General features: G+C 42.4%; 1 protein-coding gene across 2 annotated transcripts in view; it reads left to right on the forward strand.

The window, feature by feature from the left end:
- The window catches only part of LOC103188884 (spermatid perinuclear RNA binding protein), a 73069-nt gene that overhangs the window by 20136 nt on the left and 35308 nt on the right, over positions 1-17625 (forward strand). For both annotated transcript variants that reach the window (XM_007909046.2, XM_007909048.2), the window contains exons 2-5: positions 10979-11171; positions 14773-15005; positions 15553-15718; positions 17364-17511. In XM_007909046.2, the coding sequence (XP_007907237.1) occupies positions 11169-11171; positions 14773-15005; positions 15553-15718; positions 17364-17511 (550 nt within the window). In that variant the 5' untranslated portion in view covers positions 10979-11168. The remainder of the gene's footprint in view (positions 1-10978; positions 11172-14772; positions 15006-15552; positions 15719-17363; positions 17512-17625) is intronic.

The raw sequence follows: 17625 nt of genomic DNA on the forward strand, positions 1-17625 counted from the left end.
CTTAGCTCAACTGCAGCTTGATGATGATGATGAGTTTTCTTTGAGTGAGAATTCTGCTGTTGCTTTGCTGATTTCTGTACCAGCCAAGTACAACTTGTTTCTCAACTCAGTATGGATGTCAGAAACCACCTGGAGGTGTCCACATGGAGGTGATTGAATTACAATGCAATTCTACCCTAAAGAACAAGTACGTAGAGGTAGTAGTGAGCAGCCAAGTATTTTATTAGCATGTGCCTCTGGCTTATCCACAGCTATGATCCTAGGTTGCTGTCTATCTTTGCTCCAGCCTAATTATGTGAATAACTATTTCCTGCCACGGAAGTGAACTCGTCAAAATCAAAGTCGGGGGGATCCGCTCAGCTGCGTCTGGCCTTCCGTCTACTACCCCCCTCCCCATCCTCTCCTCACACCCTGGCCCCTACGCATCTCTCCCTCCCCACCTTTGAACCTGTCTCCCCCTCCTCTCTCACCACCACTATAACCCACATGAAACTGACCACCTGCTCCTTCGATCCCATCCTTACCTCTCTCCTTCCCTCCCAGCTCCACCGCCTCTTCTCACAGACATCGTATACCTCTCCCTGTCCACTGGCACCATTCCCATCCCTTTATAAGCAGCCGTCATCACTTGTCTCCTTAAAAAACCCTCCCTGGACCCATTGCTGATCTCAAATTACGGCCCTATCTCCCTGTCCCCCTTGACCACTCTGCTGCCTTCGATACCATTGACCACTGTCTTCCTCGGTCGCCTCTCCTCTCACTTCAACCTTCATGGTTTTGTCCTTGAATGGTTCAGATCCTACCTTTCACATGGTCTCCACTTCATCTCCACAAACAGTTTCTCCTCTAGCCCCCGCACCGTCTCTTGCGGCGTTCCTTAGGGCTCTGTCCTTGGTCCCCTCCTTTTCAATATCTATATGCTCCTTGGTGACATCATCCGCAGACATGAGGTCAACATCTACATGTATGCGGATGACACCCAAATCTCTCTCTGTCTCCACCCTCAACTTCAGGACCACTGCTGTCCTGACAGAATGTCTGTCAGACATCAACATCGCCCAGCTCCGCCACTATCTCACACTGCTGGCTGCCGAGATCCTCATGCACGCATTCATAACATCCAAGCTTGACTGTGCAAACTCCCTGCTTATCGGCCTCCCCAACTCCTCCCTCAATAGGCTGCAGATCATCCAGAACTCTGCAGCACGTGTCCTCTTCCGCACCAGCTCCGTGACCCTATCATCCCTATCCTTGCCTGACTCCACTGTCTTCCCATCACACAGAGGATACAGTTCAAGATCTGGGTCTTCACCGTCATAACCCTCCATGGTCTTGCTCCTCCTAACTAAGGTTGTTCTGCGACCTCCTAACCTCCTACCAACCTACCCACTCCCTCTGCTCAGCGGGCTCCGGCCTGCTTCACGTTCCCTGCCTCGCCTGCCCCACCAGGCAACAACAACAAGATTCCATTTATAGAGCGCCTTTCACGTCGGGAGGACGTCCCAAGGCGCTGGGTCAGGACCTGAGCAGGAGGGAAATGGTCAGGGCAGGTGGGCTTTCAACGAGTCTGCTCTCACCCTCTGGAACACCATCCTTCAGTGCCTCCGCCTCGCTCCCTCCCTTGCCTCCTTCAGTACTTGTCCCTCTTCGACCATGCCTTCGATCATCCTCCATCCCCTCTTGCCCTCCACCCATCCCGATCCCCACCTCGTGGCCGAAACACTGACTGTCCAACACCTTGGGACTTCCTCCTGAAGTGAAAGGCGTTATATACATGTAATCTTGAACCAGATCATGTCTGATGGACACCTGAACACCGCATTTTGAACAAATTGTGATTGTGATCTGAATAAAGAAAACTCAAATGTTTTATTGAGTTTTTAAACAGGAAATATTGAAGAGTTTCTTGCGTATATATTAGACCAATAAATAATTCAGTTTGATTTACCTGCAAAGTGCAGTAACTACACCACAGTCAATTCTGTGAAGCCTTTGAGACATCTTCATGAAAAATGCTGTATCAGATGCAGGAAGCCGGTCAAGCAGTCTCAGACTGTGGTCTAATAATGGACCAGTGCTATATCTATGTGAGTTATAACACAGCCGGTATTTCGTCTCTTGCTTTATTTGGTTGTATGTATGGCATAGGGCACCTCTAACCTGACATGAGTTACCCACTCCTATTTCAGCTTAAAAGCCAAAGTATTATAAAAAGGAGTGGAGTTATTTCAGCACCACTGCAATGCTCCATTAGCTCAAACTTTGTTCTTCTAAGCATCTCAACTGTGAACATTGCGATATTTAACTCTAAATTGAACTGTATTTTATAGGATTTAGAGCTGTAGGTGATGCTATTGTATTCACAGATACTTTGAGGATACCTTCAGATTTTCTGCTTATTTCAATATGATCCAATATTAATTTTCCCTATTGAGTTTACTTTTGGAATGCATAGACCTCGAGGGGCTTCTTGCAAGTAGAGTATTTTCAAGACACACTCTCGAGCACTTTGAAATAATTAGTCATCCAAGAGGAACTTGTGGTTTGGGATCCAAGTGCTTTTTATTTGTTGTGCACAAATTGGTTTTGGCATAGTCTGTATCAGTGTAGCCTTGGGTTACTGATGCCATAACCTTATTTAGAGGTCCACTTTGGCTTGTAAAACGATACAGCTCTGACGATTTCATAACATGTGCCTGAAATGCATGTGATGGAAGGATCTTTACAGTTAATTTGGAAAGTTTCTTGTTCAGTTTCATTGTTCTATAATTGATGCATTGTGAAATTTTAGATGTGATGTATATTCTCTCAAGGTTTTGCTGAATTGATCCATCAGTATTGGAAACGTGCTGGAAATTCGGCATTTTTTTGTTTCTTATTTCTAATTCCCAATATCCTTGCAATCGTTGCACAGAGTCAATATGCCTGGGTGCCTAGTTCTGAACTCTGTTTATTTCATTATATTGGATTTTATTCCTAATTAAGATTTTTTTTACTTTGGAGAGTGATGAAAGTTACAGAGGGTAATCTATAGAAAGTATTGCCCAAGCATGTAGGCATGTATGGTTTGGATCATCCAAACCTCCTGCCTATGGAAGGATTCTTTGGAACAAAGGGCTGAAGAACTGAACTGGGAGTAAATATTTACATGTACAAATAAAAGTGAAAAACTCTGTCAAAGTGGGTCCTTGCGTAATTTACATACCCGTTCACCCTTCCCCGAGAGAGACCCAAAGGATAAATTTGCTGTCGCTGAAGAAAACGTAGAAATTAATGCCAACTTCTTCTGTCAAAGTAATCCTTGTAGTTTAGAAGTCTAAAAGACTACTATGGGAATTCTTTGGGATAAATTGCTTTAGGGTTAAAGTTGAAACACAGTACCGCAATCTGGGCTTGATAATAAAATGTCTGTGGTAGAGTAGACCCGCTATGGATTAATTCTGTTTTGCATTCCAATCAGCACTGACGTGAGACTACTTGTCCTAATGTAAATCTGGATTGGGCTGATACCAATTTGCTTATTTTATTTATAGTGACAAACTGGGTTGGAATCATTCTGAAGTCAGCAGAAATCCAATTTCAGTTTGTCATTCAAATGGGAGTACAGTGAATATAAAATGCTGATAGTGTGCATAAAAGTTTCCCATTTATTAAATAACCCAGGTCATAATTCACAGGGCTTTGCAATGGAATGAATACAACCACAATAGCAAACAAATATCAAATTAACATTTGAATAAAAATATTCCCATTCTATTGTCTCAGCAAATTACAAATGGTTCCATCTCTGAGACCAAGACTTCATAAACACCCATAGACTTAGAATGGATAAAGAATTGTTCCTGAATTTGCTGGTGGTCCAATATGATTGTTTTTGGTTGCTTCTGAAACATCAACGTGAGTTCAAGTGTGAAGTGATTGAAAAATAAGGCACCCATCAACTTGTTAAAAAGTAGTTATTTGAACAAGGTAGGTATGAAACCAGTATTGGAAAGGAATAACTACTGTAAGTTTAAACTTTTAAATGGTAAACGTTAAGTTAGTGTCCATGGAAACTAATTCCATGTTTTGTTGTATTCTGCCTCGTTAAAATATTGGATTTGAAAATATTTCAGATGACACGTAGAAACACAGAAACAGACATTTCAGATGACACACAAAAACAGGAATTGGCTATTCGGCCCCTCAAGCCTGTTCTATCATTTTATAAGATCATGGCTGATCAGTAGCTCAAGTCCAGTTACCTGTCCTTCCCCATATCCCTTAATATTCTAACCTAACATCAGATTTGCTTTCCTGTATAGCTAATGTATTAATTATGAAACTGTTAAATCCTCATTGAAGTGTATCTCCTATTGTCTAAGGCCAAGTTCTCTTTACAATTGGCTCACTGCATTCTGCCATTCAAAAGAAAATCCTATTTCAACATGTTTTGCAAATTGCAGAATTTGCAGCAAATTTAAATTGTTGTGGTTTGTAAATGGGCACATCTGCCCTTCCAGAGATCCTTCATTTAAATGATCGATTCCTATCTCTCTCACCGTCTCCACTTTGTTGCCTCTAACGGTTTCTCCTCCAGCCCCCGCACTTGTCACATCTGACGTCCCCCAGGGCTCTGTCCTTGTCTCCTCTTTAATATCTACATGCTCCCCCTTGGTGACATCATCCGCAGACACAGGGTCAACTTCCACATGTATGCGGATGATACCCAACTCTATCTTTCTACCTCCACCCTCGACTCCAGGACCACTGCTGTCCTGACAGACTGTCTGTCAGACATCAAGTCCTGGATGAGGGCAAATTTCCTACAGTTGAATGTGAACAAGTCTGAGGCCCTCCTGATTGGCTCGCACCAGCGCCTCCGCACCTTAGGCTCTGGCAGCATCACCCTCCATGGTTGCACGCTACAGCTCACCAGCCAGTCAGGAACCTGGGGGTCTTGTTCGACCCTCAACTGTCTTTTCTCCCCCACATTCAAGCCATGACCCTCACCTCCAAAATATCGCCCGACTCCGCCACTACATCACTGCTCAGGCGCTGAAACTCTTGTTCATGCCTTCATCACCTCCAGGCTCGACTATGCAAACTCCCTGTTTGTCGGCCTTCCCAACTCCTCCCTCCACAGCTGCAGATAATCCAGAGCTCTGCAGCCCGTGTCCTCTCCCGCACCAAACTCCGTGACCCCATCTCCCCACTCTCGCCCGACTCCACTGGCTCCCTATCCTTCAGATCCAGTTCAAGATCCTGGTTCTCACCTATAAAGCCCTCCATGGCCTCGCCCCACCCTACCTCTGCCACCTCCTAACCCCCTACCAACTCGCCCGTTTCCTCCGCTCAGCCGCTCTGACCTGCTCCACGTCCCCCGACCCACCCGCCCCACCATTGGCGGAGAGCCTTCAGCCACTCTGCCCCCAACCTCTGGAATTCCATCCCCCAATCACTCCGCCTCACCCCCTCCTTAGCCTCCTTCAAGTCCCGCCTCAAGACCCTCCTCTTCGACCAGGCCATCGGCCACCCCCCTTCCCCTCCCCTCCCTTACCCCCCTGACCCCAGCTCGGGTCTGAAATGCTGTCACTATCCAGCGCCTTGGGACGTCCTTTGGGTACAATCTAATGTGTTTATTCTATAATTAGATTCAAATTTCAACAATTTACGTAAAATAACTTTATGACCATTGTGGCATTAGGGTTACATTATGAAATTTTTTTGGCTACCATTCTCCTGAAACATATCAAAAATAAAAGCAATTAATCTGGGAGGAGAACATGAAAATGATTGTCTTTAATGAGGCGATGATAGAGTACAACTTAACGTTTTAACTGTTTGATGTTGTACTGCTTTGATATTTTTTTAAATATATTGTTGGTTGGCCAGTGATAGCAGTTTGCTACTTTGAGCTTGAAATCAGTTATTTAAGTATTTAATTAGTTTTTATGTATAAAGTGAGCCATTTTGTACAGCATTACAACTTGTTCAGTTCAGATTTTGTGATGGCTATTACTGTGCTATTAATACAGAGTTAATAACAGCCGTATATCTGTGTTTTCATAGTTCTTTTGACTGTGCTGCACATGCAGCAAATTTGTAAAATCAAAAAAGCTGGAAAAGATGCAGTTTGCATTCTCACATGTTAAATTGTTTTCAGCTAATTTTGCTGTCCAGTATACTAATCTGTAAACATTTTACAGCAGCTATTAATTTTGGATTTCGAACCTTGCCAAATGAGTTTTGAAAATCTAAATTGTTTAACATCCACTTAATTATCCTTATCCATTATGGCAATACTATCTTTGAAAAACTGGCAATTTAGTATAGATTTAAGAAGCATGACTGCTTCTTAAATCTATGCTGGCTACCCTCTTCAAAGTGATTTTCCCTTTCTTATTGTGTCTTTTGAAATAGTTTGAAGCAGCGCTAGAAGAGTTACTGTACTAGCATTTAAGCCAGATTTCCATGTTTCTGCTAGGGACATGAGAGCTGCTGCCTTTATATCAATATTTTCTATCGACCTGAATGTCTGCTCAAAGTGTCAAAGCAACGTTTCACATGCTAGCTCGTCAGAAGCTGTATAGAAACCCCCAATAAGCCCAGCGGCTCTTACAGTTTAGCTGGGACAGTAGCTTCAAGAAGAATAATCCTCGCTTCTCTAGCCTCTCTTTATAACTGAAGTTCCTCATTCCTAGTACCAACCTGCTAAATCTCCTTTGCACCCTCTCCTGAGCTGTCTCCTATTCACGTAAGTCACCATAGTACACCAGCCACCTCCGCTCCCTTAAAGCACAGGTGAGTGCCGCTGAGCACCCCTGGCTTAAATCAAATTTAACGGTCCATCGGCAGATCTGGCTGGACCATATCAAATACTGCCACTCCGCCCTCATCTACACTAAATTGCCGTTCTACTCCCAAGACAATTTTGGACGCTAAGGACAACCCCAGGCTCCTCTTCTCCATCATGAACCAGCTCCTCTGCCTACCCTCTCATGCCTCATCCATCCTCACCTCAAATGCCAACTGCGAGGCGATGCTGGACTTCCTCTTCGAGGGAATCGGCTCAGCTGCCTCTGCCATTCCATCTCCTACCGCCTCCCATCCGGCCCCTACCCATAAGACATAGGAACAGGAGTAGGCCATTCGGCCCCTCGAGCCTGCCTCGTCATTTAATAAGATTGTGGTTGATCTTCTAACCTAATTCCATTTACCCCCCTGCCCATATCCCTTAATCCCTCTATCCTTTAGATAGAGGGATTAAGGGAGCCCTCCCTCCCTCCCCATCCATCCCTGCACACCTTTGAACCTGTCTCCCTCTCTCAACACCACTATAACCCGCATGAAACTGACCACCTGCTCCCTCGACCCCATCCCTACCACTCTCCTTACTTCCCAGCTCTACCTCCTTGCCCCTCTACTCACTGACATCATAAACCTCTCTCTGTCCTCTGGTACTGTTCCCACCCCATTAAAAACTGCCGTCATCACCCCTATCCTTAAAAAACCCTCCCTGGACCCATCTCTACCCATCTGCTGGCAGCATCAGCATCCACAGCTCTACACTCAACCTCACTAAGCCAGTCAGGAACCTGGGTGTCTTGTTTGACCCTGAACTGACCTTTCTCTCCTACATCTTCGCCATGACCGGCACTGCCTACAACCACCTCCGCAACAGTGCCAGACTCCGCCACTGCCTCACCCCTCAGGCTGTCAAAACCCTTACCCACACATTCGTCACATCAAGGCTCAATTATGGAAATTCTCTCCTCATCAGCCTTCTCAACTCTTCCCTTCACAAGCTGCAGATCATCCAAAACTCTGCAGCTCGTGTACTCTCGTGCACCAGGCTCCGTGACCCTATCACTTCCATCCTTGCCCGACTCCACTGGCTTCCCATCCCTCAGAGGATAGAATTCAAGATCCTTATTCTCACTTTCAAGGCCATCCATGGCCTTGCCCTCTCTGACCTGCTGACTCCCTACCAACCTCCGCTCACTCAGTTCATCAGGCTCCGGCCTGTTCCATGTCTCCCGCCCTACCATCAGTGGCCGAGCTTTCAGCCTCTCTGCCCCCACACTCTGAAACTCCATCCCACAGTCCCTTTGCCTCGCTTCCTCCCTTGCCTCCTTCAAGGCCAGTCTCAACACCTTCCTCTTCCTTCCGACATGAAAGGCGCTCCATAAATGTAATTTTGTTGTCGTTGTTGTATTCCCAAACTAGCGCCCCAGCTCCAACATCCCTTTCCTCTCCAAAGTCCTGGAATGAGTTGTTGCTTCCCAGCTTCACTCCTTTCTCTTCCGCCACTCCCTTCACGAACCCCTCCAATCGGGCTTCCGTGCTGCCCACAGCACAGAAACAGCCCTGGTCTAAGTGAGCAATGACATTCTATCCATCTGTGACCAGGGCTCCCTCTGCCTCCTTGTCCTCCTTGACGTCTCTGCTGTTTTCGACACCGTGAACCACTCTATCCTTATCCACTGCCTCTCCTCTCACCTCAACGGCTCTGTCCTTGACTGGTTCAGATCGTACCTCTCACACCGCCTCCACTTCATCTCCACAAACCGCTTCTACTCTAGCCCTCGCTCCGTCCATCTCATGTGGCGTTCCTCAGAGCTGTGTCCTTGGTCCCCTCCTCTTCAACGTCTATATGTTGCCTCTTGGTGTAGACATGGGGTCAACTTCCACATGTATGCGGATAACACCCAATTCTACCTGTCTGCCTCCACCCTTGACTCCAGGGCCACTGCTGTGCTGACAGAATGTCTGTGGAACATCAAGTCCAGGGTGAGAGATAACTCGTCAGAACCAGATGACTTATCTACCTTGAGCACCGTCAACCTTTTTAGTACCTCCTCTCTGTTTATACCTATCCTATTTCTCTACCCTCTCCTCCAATACTGTGGCTGCATCCTCTTCTTTTGTGAAGACAGATGCAAAGTACGTCAACCATGCCCGCTACCTCCAGAAGAAGATTTCTTCTTTGTCCCTAATTGGCCCCACCCTACCCTTGACTAACCTTTTATGCTTTATATGCTTATAAAATATTTAGGATTCCCTTTTATGCCACTTCAATATAGTTTGTTATTACTTACTGGTGAACTTGTGTCTTTAAATCCTTCCAAATTTTCAGTGAATTCTTGTAGAGACTATCTCAGCTTATCTCCTGACTTTGGTGCTAAGCAAGTAATGTCAGAGTCCTTTGCATTCTTAGTTCGTGAGTTCAACCTTTAGAGCATTACTAACAGGTGTGAACTCTGTGTAAGGACAGTCTTTGGATTAGCGGTTTGCATCTTCCACTTCCTGTTTCTGACATTATTCTTGCAGCAAAGATTGACACTGTTGAAAATTAGGATTAGTATATGTCAGTCATGTTCATTGGCTTTATAGCCACTGTATCAGTTAATGAAAATAGTGGCTTCCAAAATGGGTGGTGGGATCCAGAATAAAAATAATAGAATAAAAGTACAAAAAAAATGAAGCAGAAAGAATTGAAGAGAAAATAATAACTGGTAGGGTAAATTTTTTAAAAGTTTTAATTTTAACATCTAATTTCACAATTTAGGAATAATGTTACAATATTAGTTAACCTGGTTGAGGAACTTCATTACTATAGTAGTTAAGAACATAAGAAGATAAGAGTTGCTAGATGAAAGAAGACCAAGGTCTATCCAGTTCGCCTTCCACCATCCTGGCATGACATGTGTCCCACATTATATACTGTATCCCCAGATATTATTTCCTAAAGAAATCTTTCTGCTTCCACCACCTCCCTAGGGAGCCTGTTCCATACGCTTACTACTTGCTCACTGAAGTAGTGTTTCTTCAGATTTATTCTGAATTTATCCCCCTTCAGTTGCAGTTTTGCTTTTAGTTTTAGTTTTATTCAGCATCTGTATGTGAGCTGAAAAGATACAGAATTGGGCAAGCCATAGACAAATGTAGGTTTTTACACCTTTGGCAGTATATAGGTTAAGTGTATTTTAAAGCTTACTTTACTACCATCTCAGAGGTGTAGTGAACTAACCTGATTGAAAGTAAACTGACCTTATCTTGCTTGTTATGCAGATAATGCAGTTTTGAAGTCACATTTTTTTTGCTTAGGACTGCTAGTGAGTTGTACTTGTCAGCAAACATCACTTTCCTGTTGTCTCACATTTCTTCTATTTAGAGATGTCACTTGGTCTGTGCACAGAGCACTGGCCTTTTATTTAGATAGGATAAACAAGTTCTCTTGATATTAGCAGTTATTTCTTTTGGAATATGTCTTTAGGTTAAACCTATAATTAAAACGAGGAACATAGGAATACTTAATACTATTGCAGTCGTCTCGCTAGTCACAGTTCGTATTATGTAAACAGGAATTTGCGTTTACTTATAAAAGGATATGGTGGATGTTTGTTTCCAATTGCTTTGATAAATCTATTTCCAGATAGTGCAATGCTCTAACACAAAGTGAGTTGTACTGCTAATGTAAGGAATACAAATAAAATACTTCATTACTTTATTGAAAACCTATGGAATAATAAACTTCATATTTTTGGGGTGATTCAAAATAGGACACTGTATTTTTCAGGTGCTATATTTAGATGGTGAGAAACTGTGAACAGACCCTTTTTTGTCCTGATGATTTGTAATAGAGTAGCAAAGCAGTTTGGAATGGACAACCCTGTTTTACACTGAGCTGCACCATCTCACTCTAGCAAGGATTGGCGTAGTTCTTCACAAAACTAATCCCCAGTTTAGCTATTTTACTGGTTGCTAATTGTCTTTCTAGTAATATTAAAACCCTTTAGGGCAGTTCAGTTGTGGAAAAACCGAAACGTTATTATCCAAGGATAATCGGTTTCCATTCTTTATAATCCATAATTTTGAAATTGAGATCACAATGTATTTTTCTTTGCATCTTAAAATGCATTAGAAGATATAGGTACTTAGTCAAGTGTTTTTGATACATGGCTTCATTTAGAACTACTGTGTTCTTTTTCTCCAGGTGCATTAAACAGAACGTCTTGCTATACCCTTCACTATTTTTAGCTCCCGAGTTGTCGAGGGATTACAAGAGCTTATGAGGAAGTTCTGTTATGAAAAAATAAAACAGTGGCTGGAGGAAACAGCACAAAGTGAGGAGATTCGAACAGCACAGGAAGGAGAAGGGAGGCTGGAATAACAAGCGGAGAACCATGGTATGTCCTTGGGTAATGTTGCTTTTGACCTTTTGGGTTTATAACCAATCTTATGTGATAAATGAGGAAAGTAGCAAGAATTCTAATGAATGATTAGCAGCACAACCAGTAAAAGAAATTCAATAAACATTCTCCTGAACAGTTTGAGACGGGTATGAGGTGTTTGGTGCTGCTGCTTTGTGTGTGCAATGATTTATTACTGAGGCCTTCAAACCACAAGACGAGTCCTCCAGGGGTTGCAGCATATGAATTATTAATTACAAAGAGGATGTTCATAAATTACGTTTTCTAATGAAACTGGCGTTAACATGCCACTGTAAGCTGGCAAATGACCTTGGCGTGGGTACCGCATAGCTAAAATGTTAGGTTCTTGTCATTGTCCTCTGTGCAGCAAAATCGTTAGCATTGCAGTGAGTGAATGAGGATACTTTGATGGATGCACGGGCTGGCTTAGCTATTGTTAGGCAAACGGATGCTGTGTGTCAGCACTATCCATTTTATCTTATGCCTGATTACATTATTCCACCGCTTGATTACGTGGTGAAATCAGACACCATTAATATGATAGAATAAGGGAAACATTGCTGTATTTTTTTAATGAAAGTTGATTTTTTTGTGGTAATTAACTCATGACTTTCTTCTTTTGTTCTTGTGACCTTGCTGGCATGTTATTCTGTAACCTGATGTATATGCAATATTAAAAGTGAAAGTGCTGTGAGGCTAAATGAAAAACTAGTGTTAAGTTAGATAGGGTCATTAATTTGCTTGGATTTCTTTGTGAATTAACCCCCAAATTACCCCCCACCCATCCCACCCTCATTGCTTCAGTATGCCTGAAGGTTGAAGAAATCGTAGTGTTTTTCACCAGATGCTCAATGAAACTATAAGGTGGAGGTGCAGAGTTGGAAATCATTTGAACATAAGTAAATTGAGAAATTTTCACAATTTTGACAATATGTAGATTATTCTTCTGATATATCACCAACATTCTTATCATGTAATACCTGATGTGCATTCATAATATTCAATTAATAAAATGCTTGTGTAATTTAATCCTAATTTTGATATTTTTCTGTAATGTGGCAAACATCCTCGAATAAGCAGTAGGTGCACTTCAGTCAAATATCATTAATGGGGTCCTTTTTACGTGTGTCCTTTCTACTTAGTGCACCTCAACACTAGTGGAAAATTTACGACATCCAAATAAACTATTCTAAACTTTAACATTAAGTTGTTAATTGATAAAACTAATTAATAACAAGCATTATGTAGAATAGAAAATAACAATCTCAATATTCAACTGACATCCATGAACAATTCGAGCTTCACGTTCACAAGACAGTATGGAATCAGATGGACCCCTGGATGCAAGTATTTATCATTATACTCCCGAGTAGCTATTCCTGTATTACAACATTTGTTCCATGTTAATGGAGCACTTACTCATGCCTGCTCATGACTTGGGCCAATAGAAAAGTGTGGAATTATTTGCTTAATTGCGGGGGTTGGGGGTTCTCGAATTTGAGGAAAATTGCGGGATTGATTGATGCTTTTGAGGTACATTTTACTGCGTTTTACCTACGTTTTTTCACTTTATTGATAAAAACTAAACATGAAGAAACAACACATATTAGATTTTTGCAAAAACAAATATGATTTCTTCTTTGACAAAAACTGGATGGGCCAGTTGGTGGGGGGCAAGGACCCCAGCGTAGGCCCGAAGGACCTGGAGATCCACCAAAAAACAGACACTCAGGGCCAAGTGTCCTAACTGTGCCTCATGCCTCTCAGAGTCAGCCCTGCACACAGGCACAGAGAGACATACACAGACAGAGAGAGAGACACACACACACACACACACACACACAGAGACCATACACACATACAGACACAGAGAGACATACACAGAGAGAGACACAGACACAGAGAGACAATCACACACATACACAGACAGAGAGAGACACACATACACACACATTAACAGACACAGAGACATATGCACACACGGACACAGAGGGAGACACGCACAGACAGACACAGAGAAAAGAGACACACAGTGAGACAGAGAGAGACACACACACACAGAGACACACACACTCACAGACAAAGGCATACTCCAGACAGGGCGAAACCTTGGGCAAGTTTCCTTACTCCACACACCTAATAATAATCCCTCCAAAGCAAAAAACAATAATAAATTGGTCATTTTCAATCTACGACTGTTTGTAGGACATTGCTGTGCGCAATTGGCTGCCGCGTTCGCCCACAAATATACAGTCAATTCACTTTACAGTATATTCTGTGAAGCGCTTTGGGACGTCCTCCCGACGTGAAAAGTGCTATATCAAATGCAAGGATTATTATTACTCACACACAGAGGAGAGAGACCACATACATATTCACACAGACACTAATAAACACACATATAGATGAGAAACACACAAGCACATACATTAGAGAGAAGAGAGACACATTCACAAACAGACACACATACAGAGGAGAGACACGCACAAATATATAGAGAGAGAGACACACACACACACGAACAATCACAGCAGCGGTGACCTCTGAGTGGAATGAAGCCCATTACCCGCTTGCACGGTATCTGGAGCCGCCCCACCCACAGTGACATCAAGTAAACAGCACGAGAGGCAGGGCAAGGCACTACATGTTTAGTGGGTTTGTAGCGGAGCACGTTTATAACAGATTCTGCGAGGTAATTGCGGTTGCACTTTACTATTGGCCCGGTTCATGACTTAATGAGCAGAAAAGGTTTGGCATCTCGAAAATAGTTGTTTCTGAATAACGCACACTAACACTTTCCTGGGAATTTTGGAATGGAGAATTTTTCCTTGTTGCCTGTTCCTAATGATCCAAGGAGTGCCTGAAATGCTTGAGAACAAGTGGAATTATCCAAGAGGCAAGTATGGGATTACTCAATCCTCTATGTGCTCCCTCTGGCCCCTGGAGCCATGTTTGCATTTAAAATGTAAGCATAAGCTTCTGCAGTTCAGGGCAATTGCTTTCTCGGTACAGTGGTGGATACTCCTATTGACAACATTTTAACTTTGGGGCACAAAATCTATTTCTAGCTTACAGAGATTTCCCTTGACTAGACAAACGTGCATCTCTGGTGATCGTAAACGTATTGTGTTCAAGAAGAAATGCAACACTGTATTGTTACTTACATTACAATTACACCCCTCCCAATCCAGCCCCTAGCTCGGGTGCAAGCCCTCGACTTTGGGAGGTCCTTCCGACGTGAAAGGCGCTATGTGCAATTTGTTTTGTTTTACTTCATAATTCAAATTATATGCCTGGTAGTCTTCTCCCCCGATTGAAGTCAAACATTCATACTTTCACACAGCTATGAGATCCTATCTGCAAAAGTATTTTAATGTTCAGAGAATATATGTTCAGAGAATAGGTGCAGAGAATAGATAAAATAGACTTTTAGAATTGAAAAGTGCCCTTTTCCTAAAAATATGCTACAGTATGTGATTTGACAAATGCCCACTGCTAGATTTTTAATCTATTTAAAAATTCAACGTTTCTCTGTTAATTTGTAAACCCTTTCATATAAATATTCTTCTTTTTGCAGAGGCCAATTGGAACATTTGCAAACGATGACCACCATGTCATGGCAAAACATTCATCAGTTTACCCTTCCCAGGAAGAGCTCGAAGCTGTGCAGAATATGGTTTCAACAGTGGAATGTGCGCTTAAACACGTATCTGATTATTTGGATGAAACCAATAAATCAGTGACTGTAGAAGCAGATGCAGATGAAGATGGCGAAACCAGAAAAGAACTCTCTGCAGAGAGCAATACAATGTACGTTGGCACCTATTTTACCAAAGGATGATGAATTCCGACACAGAAGTGATGATTATGCTTGATTTTCATATGAATGTCAATTGACATTTCTTGCCTCAGTCTGTTAGGCTTTTGTCTGCCTTGCTTGCTGGTTGTGGGGGAATATAATAATAATAATCCTTGCATTTGATATAGCGCCTTACCATGTCTTTGAGACGTCTCAAAGCGTTTCACAGAATATACTGTAAAGTGAATTGACTGGAATTCAGTGTTAATTTGCAAAGCAGTTACAATATTTGTTTCTGCATTTAATCAAAACAAATTGTCCCTACTCTGCATCAGGAAATGTTCATGACTTTATAGATAACATTTCCTGAATTGTATCTTATATCTCTATCTTGTATGGGTGTAGATTGGAAAATGATACATTTTGAAAGCATCAAAGAGATTCACGTTTAAACGTTTGTTACTTCCAGATGCTTTAACACATTAGAATACTTTATTGAATTTTAAAAGAATTACAATTTGATATAACTGACTCTAGTTGTTATAACTACTTCAACAGTGATCAGAGTGGCCGAGTATTGTGTGGAGTGATGCGGATTGGTTTAGTGGCAAAGGGTTTGCTGATAAAGGGAGACCTGGATTTAGAGCTGGTGTTGATGTGTAAGGAAAAGCCAACAGAATACTTATTAAACACAGTCTATGTCAACCTGCCACTACAAATTCAGGTGAGTTCACTAAAATCTGTCACTATTGCTTGTAGGAAAAATTGTACCGTGCATAAATTGAAGTAATGTATGAATGTATGTAACAATTAAAAGCAGAGCTTAGCAGGCTTAATACTTAGCTCTGAATACATTATACTTGGGCACAATTCCATTATAACAACTACAACAATAATGTGCTTCAATTTTACTTCGTAAAGTGTAAATCTAAGATTAGATTAGATGGTGTAGTCAAAGTACTCCAACTATTGAGATTATTTAAGATATTCAAGAGTCTTGCTTGAACATAATTTGAAATGGAAAAACTTGTATAAAATTTTGTTTGGAAAGAAAGGTAGAAATAATAACATTTCAGCATTGAATTAGGTAAAAGATAACCAATACCTGGATTTTATCTTGAACAAAGTTTCTGGGTGATTAACTAAATTAATAATCTCCATAATAAAGGGATTCAATAGGGTAGATGCAAATAAACTATTTCCTCTGGTAGGGGAATCCAGGACAAGGGGGTATAATCTTAAAATTAGAGCTCGGCCATTTAGGAGTGAAATTAGGCAAGTTTTCACCCAAAGGGTAGTGGGAATTGCCTCTCCTCACTCATCCACCTTAACCAACCGCCAGCACTTCATCTTGGCCAATGGTTTTTCCTCTCACCTTCGCCCGGTCACCTGTAGTTTACCCATCCTTGCCCCCCTTTTCCTCATCTACCCGCTCCCTCTTGGAGTCCGCAGACACGGGGTCAACTTCCACATGTATGTGGATGACACCCAAATCTAGTTCTCTTCCTCCAGCTACGACTCCCAGTCCGAGGATGTTCTGTCACCTTGTCTGACAGACATCAAGGCCTGGATGAGCGCAAACTTCCTGTAGCTGAACATTGACGAGACGGAAGCCATACTCTTTGGCTTCCGTCAACATCTTCTCTCCAGCGGTTCAGACCTCCTCACCGACCCGATTCGTACCCCACATACAGTCCCTGGTTAGGACCACTTTCCTTCACCTCTGCCAAATTTCCCGCCTCCATACATACCTCACTCCAAAAGCTGCTGAAACCCTCGTCCACACCTTCATCAACACCCGCCTTGACTACTCAAACGCTCTTCTCACTGGTCTCCCCTGCTCCTCTATTCACAAAATTCAACTAATTCAAAACTCCGCCGCTCACATTCTCACTCGCACTAAACTCCGTACCTCCATTACCCCAGTCCTTGTCAAACTCCATTGACTTCTTGTCACAGAGCGGATTGACTTCAAACTCCATTGACTTCAAGATCCTCACTCTTGTATGTAAGAGTTAAGTGCCGTTCAGCATGAAGGCCTCTGTAGCAATGCAAGTTATTGTTATTGGAAATCTCGCCTCCACCAAAAGGATGTAGATGCCGGTACCGTTCATATCTTCAAGATTGAGGTGGATAGATATTTGTTAGGTCAGGGTATTAACGGATATGGGGCAAGGGCAGGTAATTAGAATTGAGGTACAGATCAGCCGTGATCTTCTAGAATGACAGAACAGGTTCGAGCACTGAATGGCCTACTCCTGTTTCTGCACTAGAGTCACTGTTGCAAGGTCGTTTTCTTGACCTGAAGGATACATTTTTGTTAACTTAGAATGATATTTATCTTGCATTTTTTTGTTTACTAACTTCAGAAAATCTCAGAGGAAAAATATGAATTTGAGAAACTTTTGGATGAGGCAGCAATCATTGTGCAAAATACAAAAGACCCCAGACTGACGTTGAGGATTATTTTGAGCTCACCTATGGTGAGAGATGATGTGGAAAAGAAAGAAGTTGGAGGTATATAGTCATTTATTTTTCAAACACTTGTTTCAATTCTTTATGTGTGTTGTATGCTGTAAGACTTCTGTGGTCTTGCAGAGCAGGTTTTAAGTATACAGCATAAAAAACAAA

This window comes from Callorhinchus milii, unplaced genomic scaffold, assembly GCF_018977255.1.
Source record: "Callorhinchus milii isolate IMCB2004 unplaced genomic scaffold, IMCB_Cmil_1.0 Scaffold8, whole genome shotgun sequence".
In the NCBI taxonomy this organism is placed as follows: Eukaryota; Metazoa; Chordata; class Chondrichthyes; order Chimaeriformes; family Callorhinchidae; genus Callorhinchus; species Callorhinchus milii.